An 18,602-nucleotide genomic window follows, 5' to 3' on the forward strand; every position below is an offset into this window, starting at 1 on the left:
GTGCACATGGCCTTAATGTGTGACTCTCATTTGCAAAACAGTAGACTGCTGCGACAATAGTGCACACGGCAATTTTTTTTTTTACATGATCTGTAACAACTTTTAATCTGGACGGCCCTATAGAATAATATTGTGCACTGAGCCCTTGGAGGGGTCTCATTTCTGAATTATCTATCTCTTCTTTTTGATGTAACTGTTTTAGTATTTTTTTTATTTTACATGTGTGTTCTAACTTGTATTTTTCTGCAGCAATGCACCTTTCTGATTCAAGAATATCAGGAGTGTTTTAATAGAAAACAAAGAGACCGTAAAATGAACAATGAAAAAGCTTTTGATATGTCGGAGATCTGTATATTTGGAAAATTAGAGGCTTTCTGTGAACGGACTGATAAGGTACATAATAAGAATGATGTGTGTGTCGCCTGGATTACATCAGTGATAAATACAATTCACAAACTTGGAGATTCAATTAAGCACAATACCAGATTCATGTTATGTACTAATTATAAAGACATGCCGCAGTACAATTTGCAAGATTCTAATGGTATGTGCACACGTAGGTGGGATGTCTGCCGATTTTTCCCCACCTGTTTTTGTAAATCTGCAGGTAAACCGGGCTGCGGATTACCTGCGGATTTACTGCGGAATTACCGCGTTTTTTTGTGCGGATTCCACCTGCGGGTTTACACCTGCGGATTTCTATTATGGAGCAGGTGTAAACCGCAGCGGAATCCGCAGAAAGAATTAACATGCTGCGGAATGTAAACCGCTGCGTTTCCGCGTGTTTATTTCCGCAGCATGTGCACTGCAGATTTTGTTTTCCATAGGTTTACACTGTGTTCCAAATTATTATGCAAATAATATTTCCTCATATTTTCTCTAAATTACCTATCTGAATTGCAGTCATTGTTATTTTCCAGTCATCTACTATTCTATATATATATATAATTGTCTAAGGGGTACTTCCGTCTTTCTGTCTGCAACTTCCATCACAGAAATCCCGGGTCGCTGATTGGTCTCGCCAGCTGCCTGTCATGGCTGCCGCGACCAATCAGCGACGGGCACAGTCCGATTAGTCCCTCCCTACTCCCCTGCAGTCACTGCCCGGCGCCCGCATACTCCCCTCCAGTCACCGCTCACACAGGGTTAATGCCAGCGGTAATGGACCGCCTTATGCCGCGGGTAACTCACTCTGTTACCGTTGCTATTAACCCTGTGTGTCCCCAACTTTTACTATTGATGCTGCATAAGCAGCATCAATAGTAAAAATATGTAATGTTAAAAATAATAAAAAAACAAAAAACCTGCTATTCTCACCCTCTGTCGTCCGACAATGTGCTCGCGCCTGCCGCCATCTTCCGTTCCCAGAGATGCACTGCAAAATTACCCAGAAGACTTAGCGGTCTTGCGAGACCGCTAAGTCTTCTGGGTAATTTCGCAATTCATCCTGGGACCGGAAGATGGCGGCTGCCGCGCGCGAATCGCCAGAGCTTCGGTGGATCCCGGCAGGTGAGTATATCACTATTTTTTATTTTAATTATTTTTTTTAACAGGGATATGGTGCCCACACTGCTAAATACTACGTGGGCTGTGTGATATACTGTGTGGGCTGTGTGATATACTGCGGGGGCTGTGCTATATACTACATGGCCAGTGTGATATACTGCGTGGGCAGTGTGATATACTGCGTGGGCTGTGCTACATACTACATGGGCAGTGTGATATACTGCGTGGGCTGTGTGATATACTGCGGGGGCTGTGCTATATACTACTTTCGCAGTGTGATATACTGCGTGGGCTGTGCTATATACTACATGGGCAGTGTGATATACTGCGTGGGCTGTGCTATATACTATGTGCCCTGTGTTATATACTGCGTGGCCTGTGTTTTATACTACGTCGCCTGTGTTATATACTGCGTGGCTGCTATATACTGCGTGGGCTGTGTTATATAGTACGTGGGCTGTGTAATATACTGTTTGGGCTCTGTTATATACCGCGTGGCCTGTATTAACGCATCGGCTATTCTAGAATATGTATGTATGTATATAGCACAGGCCAAGTAGTATTTGTCTGCTATATACTACATGGCTCCTATATACTACGTGGCCTGTGCTATATACTATGTGGCTGCTACATACATACATACATATTCTAGAATACCCGATGCGTTAGAATCGGGCCACCATCTAGTTCTAGTATAATTGCAATGTTTTGGAACAAACTGCCTATGAAAACAGTATCTTTTTTAAAAAAAATAAACACTCAAAATGCATGTTCCAAATTATTATGCACAGCAGAGTTTTCAACCTTTTTTTTTTATTTTGAACAAAAAAATGGCCAATTGTGAAGTTATAGGCATTATCAGCTTATTACAAAATGAAATCAAACAGTTTTCAAGTGAAACCTTTATTCCAGGTGATGCTTCATTTGCACATAGAACCCCTTGTTGGAAAGAAGCTTCTGAACTCTCTCGTCCATTGAATTTGTCAGTTTTTGGATGGTTTCTGCTCCAATTGTTTTGCATGTGGACAGAATCCCCTCCCAGAGCTGTTGCTTAGATGTGAACTGCCTCCCGCCATCATAGACACTCCTTTTGATGATGCTCCAGAGGTTCTCAATGGGGTTGAGGTCAGGGGAAGATGGTGGCCACACCATAAGTTTGTCCTCTTTTATGCCCATAGTAGCCAGAGATGCAGATGTGTTTTCTGCAGCATGAGACGGTGCATTATCATGCATGAAAATGATCTTGCTGCGGAAAGCACGGTTCTTCCTCTTGAACCATGGCAGGAAGTGTTTTAGAAACTCCACATAGAGTGCGGAGTTCATCTTTACCCCTTCAGGGATCATAAAGGGGCCGACAATCTCTCTCCCCATGATTCCAGCCCAAAACATTACTCCACCTCCTCCTTGTTGGCGCCTTAGCCGTGTTTTCATGGGGTGTCCATCAACCAGCCATCCTCCACTCCATCCATCTGGACCATCGAGCGTTGCACGGCACTCATGTATCGTTTGTCCCACTGGAGCCGTTTCTGCTTGTGTGCAGTGGATAGAGGTGGTCGACAGGATGGCTTATGCACAGCTGCAAACCTCTGAAGGACCCTGCATCTTGTTGTTCTGGGGACGTTGGAGGCACCAGCAGCTTCAAAAACTTGTCTGCTGCTATGACAAGGCATTTTTAATTGAACAAAAACCGACATTATTTATAACACCCTCTAACACCCACCCAGGGTGCGGATGCAAAATATAGTACTGGACAATAGGACAACTCCCATGATAATTAGAACCTATGGAGAACTGGAGTATAACGCCCCTAAATAATACTAGAAAGAGATACCATCACTACTAGAAAGATTATTATAAACTTTATTAGATATTGCAAAGGCATGTATTAAAAATCTGATGAGAATGACAGGAAGTGGTGATAACACAAAAAACGAAAACAGCAATACCGTATATTAACAATAGCAGCACTACATAGCACATAAAAGACGCCAAACATGTATGACATACCCTAACGTACAAACACCTGTATGGTATACTTGTACAACCAATTTCTCTCCAAAGTGAGAGGTATGGCAATGCCTGTTTATGGCCAGGTAACCCAATTTAACCGGCATGAAAGGTAAAGTGCAAAAAAAAAAAAAAAAGTTCATGTAAAAGGTGCATATGGAAACTGCTACTCCAAGTGCTTACCCATGTGGGTGCGGTATCAGCTGAGTCCGTTAGCCCCGACGCACGTTTCGCTTAATCTAGCTTCCTCGGGAGGCTTGTGTGAGTTGCCGCTAAGAGGGGACCTTTTAAATGCCTACAACAGCTGGTCACAATCAGCGCCGCTCAATGGAGGGGCGGATCCTGGACCGCAGACATGTCACATCCGGCTGTCCTGGCATAGGAGAGAGTCTGGGAGGAAATCCACTCCCCTGATGTCAGTGACTTGCTCCAAACCATCTGGACACCATCAGGGGCGTGCGCTAAGTCCGGGAACACCGCGCATGCGCGCACCGCGGTCGCCATGTTGTTTACTGGCGAAGATATGGGCAAGTGAAATGTGAGTCCCTAATACCCCCACGCAATGAGAAACACACCCTATGTATGAAAACAATAATCAGAATACGGACACACACTCATAAAATGCCTGTACATTGCACATATTAGTACTTTAACAAAATCAAAAGGTGCACGGCATTTCTCCTTGAAATGGTCCTAAGGCTTGATCCAGATCATTGTCAGTACATGCAGAAGTTTATTCACATAACGCGGTACCACGCTGGAGCAGGACAATGTAGCAATGCATCCCCTCCATAAATAGATTTTATCGACAAAGGTCCAATACATCTCAACTAGACATAAGAGATTAAAAAATAATTAAAATCAAAACGACAACAAGTTTAAAAGCACAGGAGGCAACAATGATGAAAAGACACAGCGCTATATTCAAATGAACAGGGCGTCACAACCATAAGGTCACCGCAGCAAAGGTCAGAGGAAGGGAACAAAAGTGAGCTTCTCATTTAGTAGTTGCGTAGTTCACGTGAAGTGAGACCAATATAGATTAAATTACATGTGCACATGGCGTAATACACCACGTACGTGGTGCTGACAAGGCATTTTTGCAGCTGCTCTTTTAACCTTACGCAATTGCCTGTTGGAAAGAGTCCTCAATTTTTCCTTATCAGCACGCACACATGTGTGCTGGGAATCAGCTACATACTTCTTGCTTGTGCAATGATCACGTTGAAGTGTCTTGGCAATGTTGATTGTAGTCATGCCTTGACCTAAATACTCCACAATTTGTTGCTTCTCAGCAGCCGACACATCCTTTTTCTTTCCCATTTTGGCAAAAAATGTAGGCTGCTTAATAATGTGGAACAGCCTTCTTAAGTAGTCTTTCCTTTATTTGGACACACCTGCCAAACTAATGTGCACAGGTGTCTGCAATTGCTTTCAGTGATATAAAGAGCCCTGACACACATCACCAACAATGAGTTTAACCCCTTCCCGACCTGTGACACAGCGTATGCGTCATGAAAGTCGGTGCCTTTCCGACCTGTGACGCATATGCTGTGTCACAGAATGATCGTGTCCCTGCAGATCGGGTGAAAGGGTTAACTCCAATTTCACCCGATCTGCAGGGACAGGGGGAGTGGTACTTCAGTCCAGGGGGGGTGGCTTTGCCCCCACGTGGCTACGATCGCTCTGATTGGCTGTTGAAAGTGCAACAGACAATCAGAGCAATTTGTAATATCTCACCTATGAAAAGTGGAGAAATATTACAATCCAGCCATGGCCGATGCTGCAATATCATCGGCCATGGCTGGAAACCCGGATCTGCCCCCCCCACCGCCACCGATCTCCTCCCCAGTCCCCCGTACTGTGGTCCGCTCCCCTCCGTCCTCCTGTCCGCTCCCCCGTCCTCCTGTCCGCTCCCTCCGTGCTCCGATCCACCCCCCCCCCCCTGTGCTCCGATCCAACCCCCGTGCTCCCCCCCTCACCCCCTCATACTTACCGAGCCTCCCGGTGTCCGTCCGTCTCCTCCCTGGGCGCCGCCATCTTCCAAAATGGCGGGCGCATGCGCAGTGCGGCCGCCGAATCTGCCGGCCGGCAGATTCGTTCCATGTACATTTTGATCACTGTGATAAAACCTATCATAGTGATCAAAATAAAAAAAATTGTAAATGAACCTCCCCCTTATCACCCCCATAGGTAGGGACAACAATAAAATAAAGAAAATATATATATATTTTTTTCCCACTAGGGTTAGAACTAGGGTGAGAACTAGGGTTAGGGTTAGGTGTTATGACCTGGTGGTTAAGAGGCCATACTGATATGACCTGGTGGCTAAAACGCAACATGGGACGAGCTCTGAGAAGGTGGTATCTCTACTGACCGCAGTCCCTAATCCTAACAACAACACTAGTAATAGCCGTGGGATGTTCCTGACTCTCCCTAGACACCTCTTCACAGCCTAAGAACTAACTACCCCTAAAGAAGGAAATAGAAAGCTATCTTGCCTCAGAGAAAACCCCAAAAGGAAAGACAGCCCCCCACGAATATTGACTGTGAGTGAAGAGGGAAATGACGTACACAGAAATGAAATCAGATTTCAGCAATGGAGGCCAATACTAAACTTGATAGACAGAGAGAAAAGGATACTGTGCGGTCAGTATTAAAAACTACAAAATCCACGCAGAGTTTACAAAAATGAACTCCACACCGACTCACGGTGTGGAGGGGCAAATCTGCTTTCCCAGAGCTTCCAGCTAGCCAGAATATGACATAGTGACAAGCTGGACAAAAAGAGACATATTTACAGAGCAATAGAGTCCAGGCAAATGGACAAACAAAAACTTAGCAAAAACTTATCTTTTGTTGACAAGGACAGGCCATATGAGAAATCCAAGGAGAGAACCAAATCCAACCAAGAACATTGACAGCTGGCATGAACTAAAGCCCAGAGCAGGTTTAAATAACAAACCCAGGCAAGGCGATTAGTGAAGGCAGCTGCCACAGCTACCTAGAGGAGCAGCAGTTCCACTCGAAACCAACAGAGGGAGCCCAAGGGCAGAACTCACAAAAATACCATTAGCAACCACAGGAGGGAGCTCCAGAACGGAATTCACAACAGTTAGGGTTAGAACTAGGGTTAGGGTTAGAACTAAGGTTAGGGTTAGAACTAGGGATAGGGTATGGCTATGCACACGTATTGTGGTCCTCTGTGGATTTTTCCACAGCGGATTTGATAAATCCGCAGTGCAAAACCGCTGCGGACTTATCGCAGATTCAATGTGGTTTTTCTGCGGTTTTTCTGCGGATTTCACTGCAGTTTTACAACTGCGGTTTTCTATTGGAGCAGTTGTAAAACCGCTGCGGAATCCGCAGAAAGAAGTGACCTGCTGCGGAATGTAAACCGCTGTGTTTCCACGCAGTTTTTTCCGCAGCATGTGCACAGCGTTTTTTGTTTCCGCAGCGTGTGCACATAGCCTTAGAATTAGGCTATGTGCACCCGGTGCAGATTTGGCTGCGGATCCGCAGCGGTTTTCCAACAGGTTTACAGTTACATGTAAACCTATGGAAAACCAAATCCGCTGTGCCCATGGTGCGGAAAATACCACGCGGAAACGCTGCGTTGTATTTTCTGCAGCATGTCAATTCTTTGTGCGGATTCTGCTGCGTTTTACACCTGTTCCTCAATAGGAATCCGCACGTGAAATCCGCACAAAAACCACTGGAAATCCGTGGTAAATCCGCAAGTAAGACGCAGTGCCTTTTACCTGCGGATTTTTCAAAAATGGTGCGGAAAAATCTCACACGAATCCGCTACGTGGGCACATAGCCTTAGGGTTAGGGTTGGAATTAGAGTTAGGGTTGGAATTAGGGCTAGGGTTGGAAATAGGTTTGAGATTAGGCTGTGGTTAGGGTTATGGTTAGGGGTGTGTTGGGGTTAGGGTTGTGGTTAGGGTTGGGATTAGGGTTAGGGGTGTGTTGGGGTTAGGGGTGTGTTGGGGTTAGGGTTGTGGTTAGGGTTATAGCTAGAGTTGGGATTAGGGTTAAGGGTGTGTTGGGGTTAGTGTTGGAGTTAGAATTGAGAGGTTTCCACTGTTTAGGCACATCAGGGGTCTCCAAATGCAACATGGCGCCACCATTGATTCCAGACAATCTTGCGTTCAAAAAGTCAAATGGTACTCCCTCCCTTCCGTGCCCCAACGTGCGCCCAAACAGTGGTTTACCCCCACGAATGGAGTACCAGCATACTCGGGACAAACTGGGCAACAACTATTGGGGTCCAATTTCATCTGTTACCCTTGTGAAAATAAAAAATTGCTTGCTAAAACATCATTTTTGAGGAAATAAAAATGATTTTTTATTTTCACGGCTCTGCGTTGTAAACGTCTGTGAAGCACTTGGGGGTTCAAAGTGCTCACCACATATCTAGATAAGTTCCTTTGGGGGTCTAGTTTCCAAAATAGGGTCACTTGTGAGGGGTTTCTACTTTTTAGGCACATCAGGAGCTCTGCAAACGCAACGTGACGCCAGCAGACCATTCCATCAAAGTCTGCATTTCAAACGTCACTACTTCCCTTCCGAGCCCCGACGTGTGCCCAAATACTGGTTTACCCCCACATATGGGGTACCAGCATACTCGGGACAAACTGGGCAACAACTATTTGTGTCCAATTTCTCCTTTTACCCTTGTGAAAATAAAAAATTGCTTGCTAAAACATCATTTTTGAGGAAAGAAAAATTATTTTTTATTTTCACAGCTCTGCGATGTAAACTTCTGTGAAGCACTTGGAGGTTCAAAGTGCTCACCACATATCTAGATAAGTTCCTTGGGGGATCTAGTTTCCAAAATGGGGTCACTTGTTGGGGGTTTCTACTGTTTAGGCACATCAGGGGCTCTGCAAACGCAACGTGACGCCCGCAGAGCATTCCATCAAAGTCTGCATTTCAAAATGTCACTACTTCACTTCCGAGCCCCAGCATGTGCCCAAACAGTGGTTTAACCCCACATATGGGGTATCAGCGTACTCAGGAGATACTGGACAACAACTTTTGGGGTCAAATTTCTCCTGTTACCCTTGGGAAAATAAAAAATTCTGGGCTAAAAAATTATTTTTGAGGAAAGAAAACGTATTTATTATTTTCACGGCTCTGCGATATAAACTTCTGTGAAGCACTTGGGGGTTCAAAGTGCTCACCACACATCTAGATAAGTACCTTTGGGGGTCTAGTTTCCAAAATGGGGTCACTTGTGGGGAGTTTCTACTGTTTAGGCACATCAGGGGCTCTGCAAACGCAACGTGATGCCCGCAGAGCATTCCATCAAAGTCTGCATTTCAAAACATCACTACTTCCCTTCCGAACCCCGACGTGTGCCCAAACAGTGGTTTACCCCCACATATGGGGTATCAGCGTACTCAGGACAAACTGGACAACAACATTTGGGGTCCAATTTCTCCTGTTACCCTTGGGAAAATAAAAAATTACGGGCTAAAAAATCATTTTTGAGGAAAGAAAAAATATTTTTTATTTTCTCGGCTCTGCGTTATAAATTTCTGTGAAGCACTTGGGGGTTTAAAGTGCTCACGATGCATCTAGATAAGTTCCTTGGGGGGGTCTAGTTTCCAAAATGGAGTCACTTGTGGGGGAGCTCCAATGTTTAGGCACACAGGGCCTCTCCAAACGCGACATGGTGTCCGCTAACGATGAAGATAATTTTTCATTCAAAAAGTCAAATGGCGCTCCTTCCCTTCCGAGCCTATGAGGTATCGGTGTACTCAGGAGAAATTGTCCAACAAATTTTAGGATCCATTTTATCCTGTTGCCCATGTGAAAATGAAAAAATTGAGGCTAAAATAATTTTTTTATGAAAAAAAAGTACTTTTTCATTTTTTCGGATCAATTTGTGAAGCACCTGGGGGTTTAAAGTGCTCACTATGCATCTAGATAAGTTCCTTGGGGCGTCTAGTTTTAAAAATGGGGTCACTTGTGGGGGAGCTCCAATGTTTAGGCACACAGGGGCTCTCCAAACGTGACATGGTGTCCGCTAAAGATTGGAGCCAAATTTTCATTCAAAAAGTCAAATGGCGCTCCTTCCCTTCCGAGCCCTGCTGTGCGCCCACACAGTGGTTTACCCCCACATATGAGGTATCAGCGTACTCAGGACAAATTGGACAACAACTTTCGTGGTCCAGTTTCTCCTTTTACCCTTGGGAAAATAAAAAAATTGTTGCTAAAAGATCATTTTTGTGACTAAAAAGTTAAATGTTCATTTTTTCCTTCCATGTTGCTTCTGCTGCTGTGAAACACCTGAAGGGTTAAAAACTTCTTGAATGTGGTTTTGAGCACCTTGAAGGGTGTAGTTTTTAGAATGGTGTCACTTTTGGGTATTTTCTGCCATATAGAACCCTCAAACTGACTTCAAATGTGAGGTGGTCCCTAAAAGAAATGGTTTTGTAAATTTTGTTGTAAAAATGAGAAATCACTGGTCAAATTTTAACACACATAATTTCCTAGCAAAAAAAAAATTTTGTTTCCAAAATTGTGCTGATGTAAAGTAGACATGTGGGAAATGTTATGTATTAACTATTTTGTGTCACATAACTCTCTGATTTAACAGAATAAAAAATAAAAATGTGAAAATTGCGAAATTTTCAAAATTTATTAAAAAAATTATCGACCTAAATTTACCACCAACATGAAGCCCAATATGTCACGAAAAAACAGTCTCAGAATCGCTAGGATCCGTTGAAGCGTTCCTGAGTTATTACCTCATAAAGGGACACCGGTCAGAATTGCAAAAAATGGCCAGGTCATTAAGGTCAAAATAGGCTGGGTCATGAAGGGGTTAAATGACAAACAAAAAAATTCTAACCTTATCACTCCTAAACTCTTTGTGCAGAATCATTTGGAACACGGTGTACATGGCACTGTAAACTCATTGAAAACAGCTGCAGATCTGCAGCATCAAAACCGCTGTAGATCTGCAGCAAAATCCGCAGTGTGTGCACATACCCTAAAGATTTGGTACAAATTATTTAACGACTGCAGCTTTCCCTATGGCCAGGGTCACACTGGCGACTAAAACGGACGAGTGCAATGCGATAAAAAATCGCATTGCACTCGGACCAATGTTAAACTATGGGGCAGCTCCCAGCAGCCGATTTTTTGACGACCGTTTTCCTCGGATGTCATGCGATTGATGTGCGTTAAACGCTGATCCCGGCAATGGAGGAGATGGAGAAATTAGTTTCTCCGCCTCCTCCTCAGCTGTGCTCCGATCCGCTCTCTGCGAGAGGCTCGGAGCACAGACGTATGACACTTGGCTCCCGCTCGCAGCAGAGCAGGAGTCGAGGGTCATTAGCATATCACTTCTGGTGCTCTCGCATCGGATGCAATAAGCCAGTGTGACCCCAGCCTATCTGTCATATCTTTGTTTTACCCCGCTGAATCTAGTGCTACAATTTTTTTTTCCAAAAGCATTTGTGGGTAATAAATTTATAAAATTTAAATACAGTAATATTTATGGTTTTATTGGAGGCATGATATGATTACAATGTTTCTCTTGTTCAGGAGAATAGCATACAGTATATATTTGTGTACAGTTCTTCATTGCTGGGTACTGGTATATACTTTTGTACACAGTTTTTTCACTGCCAGTATATATTTGTGTGTGAAAGCTCACCGACACAAAAAGAGGACTTACAAATCCTCCAAAAAATTGAAAAAAAGTCACAGAGAAAAATGCAGAGATGTTTACCTGCTGAAGCCTCCAAACAAATGCACCAGCAGGGTGCGGCGGACACGATTAATGATGGTAAAAACACAGGTGCAAAAAATACAGATGAAACAACCACTTTCAATCCAGTGTTGGCTGTTTGGCATTAGTGCACAAAAAGATAAGCGATAATAGTCTGTATGTGGCGTTGTTCACACAGGTAATGCAGAGCATCTGGTTTACAGCCTAGTATTACTAATGCACATATATGCGGGCCGCCCAGTGCCACAAAATGCATGGTGTTTGAATAGAAGCCTACACCTGTGTTTTTGCACCTGTGTTTTTGCCATCATTAATCGTGTCCGCCGCACCCTGCTAGTGCATTTGTTTGGAGGCTTCAGCAGGTAAACATCTCTGCATTTTTCTCTGTGACTTTTTTTATATATTTTTGTGTGGTTTCAGGACCTGCTGGTATATATTTAAAGGGGTTGTTTTATCTTCTAAAATGTGTAAAATTACAAAGTGCTTCTAATAACAATTTACCTCTTATTAAATATCCCTCCCTTCCCAAGAATGGAGGGATTTTTAATTCTATAGCTTATTTCCCATTACCTAGGTTACCGGCCACCTCTGCAGTCTATCAAAAATGGCTGCTTTCCTAGCCAAGGAGTGCAGTGCTTACAAGTTCTTTGCTGATGCATTTGTAAGTGCTGCTCTGAATCTGGCAGGATCTATGTGGATCTATCCAGTTTCTGTCCTCCTGTGCTCTTCTGATGCCTCATATAGGAGCACAGCAGACTACACAGTTCTGTCCAGTGGCTTAAAAACGCTGCCGGTCCTAATTGTCAGTCAACAAGAACAAACCAGGAGCAACTCTTCTTCCTATGACAGGAAGTAGGTTGGCACTATCTCAATTTTCGTCCTAGGCATAGGATAGCTAGCGTTGGCCATGTCTAGATGAAAGTACAACAAGACCTTTTAGATCTGAAGGTCCCCCAAAATTAATGCCTCCACACAATGTACATTTAATAATCTGCAGCCCTGGATTCATGGAGTGTGGGGGACTCTGACACAATGCAGATATAGGACCTAGCTGGCTTTCTGTCTGATCCAAAGATATCCGAAGCACCATAAAGATCCTTCTAAAAATCCAATCTTTATTCCAAAATATTTAAAGCCTGAAAGCAGTGAGAAGATGAAAAACAGAGCAATAGCCTTTCTCAAGCCTAAAATACAGTCACAATCTTTCTGTCTGAGGCATGGATGCCCAGCGTGGACTCCCAGACCTGCTGTCAGCACCCCCCAGGATACTTGAGAAGCTGGACCAGAGCAGCCATCTGTATTTTTCTGTTTTTATAGATTACAAAAATGTTGTCAATTGTGCAGACCTACTCAGCTTTAAGCAAATCTACGATTGAAGGAATCGATTGCTTTAATGAAAGGTTTACAACGATTTATCATGACATCAAAAGAAGGACACATAACATTCTGGAAATGAAGAAAGCAGAATTTGATGCTGATTTTACAGATTTCATGGAACAGATAAATGATTTGGAGGTAAATCACTATTAGGCCACTGTCACTAATGACATTTAACAGTTTTTCATGGAAAGATGATAGAAAATGTCTGATATCACAAAACTTTGGGTTCTGCAATTTTAGTAATTTTTTAAGATACCAGTACATGATTTTGTAAAACTTTTTTTTGCCATAACCAGCTCAGTGCAACTTCAAAAACTGCATTTAAAGAAAATGCCACACATTTATTAGTGGAAAAAAAGCCAGTTCGAAACATGTGAAAAACCCCCCATTAAAGCTACTTCACACTCCAGACATTATTTAAAACCTTTTCAAAGAAAATCCCCGTGTGAAGGAGGCCTATGGAGTGTGTTTGTGACAGGCCATAACATGAAGCCTGAACTTAGGCTGCATTCACACTTTGTGTCTGGAGTGCATTTTTTTTTCCAGTAAGGTCATGAAGGATCTTTGGGGGAATTACAACATGTCTTAAATGTTTTGTTCTCCATCTTCTTCTCCTGTAACCGTTGCTGGTAAATTAGCCACACTTGCAGGGAACATTCAGCCACAAGCCATAGCCGTCAGCGTTTTTTTTTTTTCTTATTCTGTATAAAGAGCGCTCGTACAATGCTTTGTATACAGTGATCAGTAAGACAGAGATGGTAATAAACCATCTCTGCCTTCTCTATGGGGACTCCAGCTGCAGAGTAATATGCGGGCTGATCACTGTCACAGCCTCAAAAAAATTACCACCAACTAAATAAATAATTCACTGACTGAGGTGGAACAAATAATACATAACTTTTAATAAACTTCATAAAATTAAAACCTAACCGGTCCACCGTATTTTATAACAGTCTGACCATCACCAACAAATGTTAGGTAATGGGCACTAATAAAGTCTGATATATAACAGACACCTAAATCAGGTATTAATTTCTTACAGGTAACTTCAGCCAATACTTCAAAGCTGAGGTCCAAGGATCAGAAAGTGCATCTATACTAATTGCACTTAGCCCACAAACAATTGGAATATATCTATTATAATTTTGTCCTTCACCACGACCAGAAATACAGCTCTGGCAAAAATTAAGAGACCACTTCAAAATGTTCAGTTTGTCTGATTTTTCTCTTTATATGTATATTTTTGAGTAAAATGTAAATTGTTCTTTTATTCTATAAACTACTGACAACATGTCTCCGAAGTTCAAAGCAATACATTTTGTATTTATTTTCTGAAAATGAGAAATAGACAAAACAATAAAAAAATACATTGCTTGCAGACCTCAAATAATGCAAAAAAACAAGTTCATAATCATTTAGAAACAACAATACTAATAACTCAGCAGGAACAGTTCAGAAATCAATGTTTTGTGGAATAACCATGATTTTTAATTATAGTTTTCATGCGTCTTGGTATGCTTTCCAGCAGTCTTTCACACTGCTTTTTGGTGACCTTATGCCACTCCTGGTGCAATAATGTCAGCAGTTCTTCTTTGTTTAATGGCTTGTGACTATCCATCTTCCTCTTGATTACATTCCAGAGTGTGATGCCTCCGGAGGGTGAGCTACCTGGAGTGGACCCTCTGGACTGTGGAACCGGCCTACCCCTGGGTGAGCTGGCCTGGTGAGGACCGACCCCAATACAGGGACCATTAGTGGCAAGCCCAGAGGTCGCGGAAACCACAGTAGCCAATACCAAGAGGGGCTGCTCAGGAAGCAAACGGATAAGGAGACAGGGAGGGACCGAAGGAAGGTGGGAGACGATACGGGAACCAGGGACAAGGATCCAGGCAGGCAGAGAAGACTGGACCCAGGACTGACGAGGTAACAGGGACGAGACTCCTAGACAGCAGGCATGAGAGAACTCTGGTCTGCCAGTAGCAGAGGGAACTATGGAGAGAAACAAAGTTATACGCGTGCGGTATTGCGCTGGCAGCGCAGCGCACAGAAACACAAGGGGCCTGGGACGAATGGGCTGAACCTATAAGATAATCAGGCACCTCCACTAAGAGGAGGCAGCCTAAAATACCCTAACCCTAACCCTGATTGGCCAGAAGGATATCCGGATCAGGGAACCTAGTTTCTTTAAAAAGCTGGTGCTGCCCGCGCACTAAGTGATGCAGGGCGCAGGTGCCGGGGGCCATCACAGAGCGCACGCCCGGAAGCCGAGGAGAGGTATGGCGGGGCCGCGCAGGGACAGTGCGCCAGGACACAGCAGTGGCGGGAAAACGGGTGGCAGCAGCAGGGACCCGGGTAGCAGCGGTGGCAGTGGACAACCTGGCAGAGTTGGGGAACATTGCCTGGGCAGAAGGAATCCACAGTTTTTTCAGGATAACCTTGTATGCGACTTGATTCATACATCCTTCGCAAAGAACAACCTGCCCAATTCCAGCCATGCTGAAGCCTCCCCAGATCATCACCGATCCTCTACCAAATTTCACAGTGGGTGCAAGACATTGTGGCTTGTACGCCTCTCCAGGTCTCCGTCTAACCATTAGATGATCAGGTGTTGGGCAAAGCTGAAAATTAGACTCATCATTGAAGATTACCTTACTCCAGTCCTCTATGGTCCAATCCTTATGGTCTTTGGCAAACTTCAGCCTGGCTCTCCTTTGCTTCTCATTGATGAAAGGCTTTTTTCCAGCTTTACATGACTTGAGTCCTGCCTCTAGGAGCCTGTTACGAATGGTTCTTGCCATGCACTTCACCCCAGCTGCCATTTGCCATTCCTTTTGTAGGACACTTGATATCATCCTGCGGTTGCTGAGTGACATTCGAGTAAGACGACGGTCATCCTGGTCAGTGGAGAGTCGTTTTCTCCCTCTGCCGGTCTGTAGCTTTGTTGTCCCCAATGTCTGCTGCTTGACCTTGTTGTAATGGACTGCCGTCTTAGAAATTTTACGGATGGAGGCAACATGACGCTCACTGTGTCCCTCTGCTAGTAAAGCCAGAATTGAGCACTTCTTTTCCTCACTCAGGACTTTTCTTTTCAACTCCTTTGGCATGGTTAAAAGTTATTTTTTCATTCCTATTACTTTTGGGATATTACTAGCACTTGTTTTGCCATCCAGCTTGTCTTATTGCAAGAGGATTGTGAACACCACAGCAGTGTCTTTTATATTTTCCTTCATTCAATAAGATTTGGTTCAGGTTATCACCTAATCAGAAGCACATTAAGTAGAATGAGGTGTACGTACTCTGGTGGGAATTCAACTGACACTGGAATGGAATGGCTGTCAGACATGGAGAGAAGCGGGATTGTTATAAAACTGTGCAGTGCTCTCTTCATTTTTGCCAGAGCTGTATATTCCAATTGTTTGTGGGCTAAGTGCAATTAGTGTAGATTCACTTTCTGATCCTTGGACCTCAGCTTTGAAGTATTGGCTGAAGTTACCTGTAAGAAGTTAATACCTGATTTAGGTGTCTGTTATATATCAGACTTTATTAGTGCCCATTACCTAACATTTGTTGGTGATGGTCAGACTGTTATAAAATACGGTGGACCGGTTAGGTTTTAATTTTATCAAGTTTATTAAAAGTTATGTATTATTTGTTCCACTTCAGTCAGTGAATTATTAATATATGGACTGCCTACAAATGTCAAATCTGTGGTTGGTTTGCAAGTAATTAGGTGTTTTTTTTTCGTTACTTTTAGGCTATGTGCACACGTCAGGATTTTCTGCCGAATTTTCCTGAACAAAACCGGACTTTTTCTGCAGGAAATCCGCATGCGTTTTTTTCCGGAGCTTTCCCAATGCAATTAAATAGCGGTAAAAACGTGAAAAATCCGCAAAATTAATGAACATGCTTCATTTTTTTTTTACCGCAATGCGTTTTTTCGCGGAAAAAACCTCAACATATGCACAAAAATTGCGAAATGCATTTATGTATGCATTTCTTTAAGCGAAAAATCCTGAACGTGTGCACACAGCCTTAAGCTTTTCTTTTTTTCCCCCCACTTTTGTTAGATATAAAACAACATGTTATGTGTGCAGCTCCTGCTGGCCAAACCGTGGCAGTCTTATCAGATCCTGCAGCACGACTACAGCCAGATAGTTTATTTCTGATCTGATCCGATATTTCAGAGAAAATAAACTTTAACGTTCTGGAGACCATAGTGGAAAGAGACTAGTCCTGTCCCTGACCGGCTTTTCTCAGTGCTCTCCCTGTGTACACACATGGTCGGCCCCTGTTTAGCTGAAGTTACGATATTTCCCTCATATGTTCTCTCACGGTAGTTTTAGCTTTCTTGATTAAAACATTTCATAGAACATTATAATTGATGATATTCACATAGTATATCAGGATAACACTAAAATGAATGGGGCGTGTGGTAATGTGCCTATCTGAATGATTAGGAGCAGCTCCAGGACTTTATGAGCAGCCGCATTGGAAGAATCACATCCCCACAGGAAGCGATCCGGGTTCTTCACAGGTAGGATGCAGAACGGCAGAAACGTGCATTCATGTGTGATACAATCTGCAGTGTTCAGGGTCAGGGCACAATATGCTACAAATCTTACAGCGGATAAGAGTAGATACTATGTTAACCAGAAGTTTATATCACTGTGCTAAGAATATAATTATACTACATTTCATATGAATACATGAGCTAAATTCTGTATCACAGTCCCCAATCCATCAAGCAGATTTCAAACAGTTTTCTGGTGTAACACTGTGCAAAAATGTTACCACTTTTGTTGTTTTTACAGTTGTGCCCACTCCTCATAAACAATTGTCAATTAAGCCAAAATACTGGCATAAAAAATGTTTGACATGTCACAGACTTGTAGTTTTTACTCTGGTTTTTATCAGCTCTGATTTTGATAAGTGGGGATTGTACCCAGAGGATACAAAATCATTCCAATTTATGCACAAAGATGGTGTAAATTACAACAGAAATGTTCTCCATTCCCCACCTGGAGTAATTTTTCTTGTGGCACACAACTAACTCCAGCGGACTCTTCATCAATAAAAGGAAGCAAAACACCAGTCTATAGAAATCGGGGCCTTATGTATCTATGTGGTTCATTTATCATAAAATAGTAATCCATGAGACTGGAAAAATATTCTGCGTCTAAACCTGATGGAAAGATTGTATGTGAGCACTACATGATCGATCAGAATCTGGAATAACAAATCCCAGCACCATATGTGACACTAGAGCCTGATTGTGAGTGACACGAGCTCACAGCGTCATGGCTACAAAAGATGGCAGATTGTCGGCCATGTATGTAAGTGCCTTTATTGTAGGTGTGAAATTGATCCCTGTTTACTGTAGTGTGAATAGTGATTACATAGTTAAGATCTATCAGCACCGGTGTTAAATCGGTGAAACCAGATGTGATCCGTCAGCAGCAGCATCCGCAGCGCTGGTGTGGCTGTATTATTGCAGTATAGCATATTGAAGTAGCGACCAGCAGGGTAGAAGTATCAATTTTTGCTCCTTTTATCTTAAGGTTTCAGAGGCTGAAGATCCCGGCCCTGGATTCCCAAGTTCCTAATATCATTCATTGTATTCTTCAGAATTACATGGAGATGCTTCAGTCCACGAAACAGGTAAGTCCTCTAATCTAAGTATCACTGTCCTGTTGTGCGGTGTGAGCCGCACGGTCACTGGCACTTCTCACAGGCCCGTCTACATGTCTGTTTCCTTCAGTGTTTTTCAAAGCTTTTAGGATGAATTAGAAACCAGTTGCAAAACGTGACATTTCTTTCTTTTTTTTTTTTTTATTTCAGACATGCTGTTTTTCATGTGTTTCTTGTCATATATAATGTGTGAATCCTGCCATATGGAGAAAAAAAACTGTAGTGCATTTAATAACCATCTATTGACTTGTAGCTAACACCTCTTTATACC

The 18,602-nt window shown here is 43.1% G+C and overlaps 1 protein-coding gene across 6 annotated transcripts in view; it reads left to right on the top strand.

Moving 5' to 3' along the window:
• The window catches only part of DNAH8 (dynein axonemal heavy chain 8), a 411,047-nt gene that overhangs the window by 115,055 nt on the left and 277,390 nt on the right, over positions 1-18,602 (top strand). For all 6 annotated transcript variants that reach the window (XM_077282008.1, XM_077282010.1, XM_077282011.1 and 3 more), the window contains 4 exons: positions 250-393; positions 12,581-12,778; positions 17,101-17,177; positions 18,202-18,301. In XM_077282008.1, the coding sequence (XP_077138123.1) occupies positions 250-393; positions 12,581-12,778; positions 17,101-17,177; positions 18,202-18,301 (519 nt within the window). The remainder of the gene's footprint in view (positions 1-249; positions 394-12,580; positions 12,779-17,100; positions 17,178-18,201; positions 18,302-18,602) is intronic.

The sequence above is a fragment of the Ranitomeya variabilis genome, chromosome 2, assembly GCF_051348905.1.
Source record: "Ranitomeya variabilis isolate aRanVar5 chromosome 2, aRanVar5.hap1, whole genome shotgun sequence".
Taxonomy (NCBI): domain Eukaryota; kingdom Metazoa; phylum Chordata; class Amphibia; order Anura; family Dendrobatidae; genus Ranitomeya; species Ranitomeya variabilis.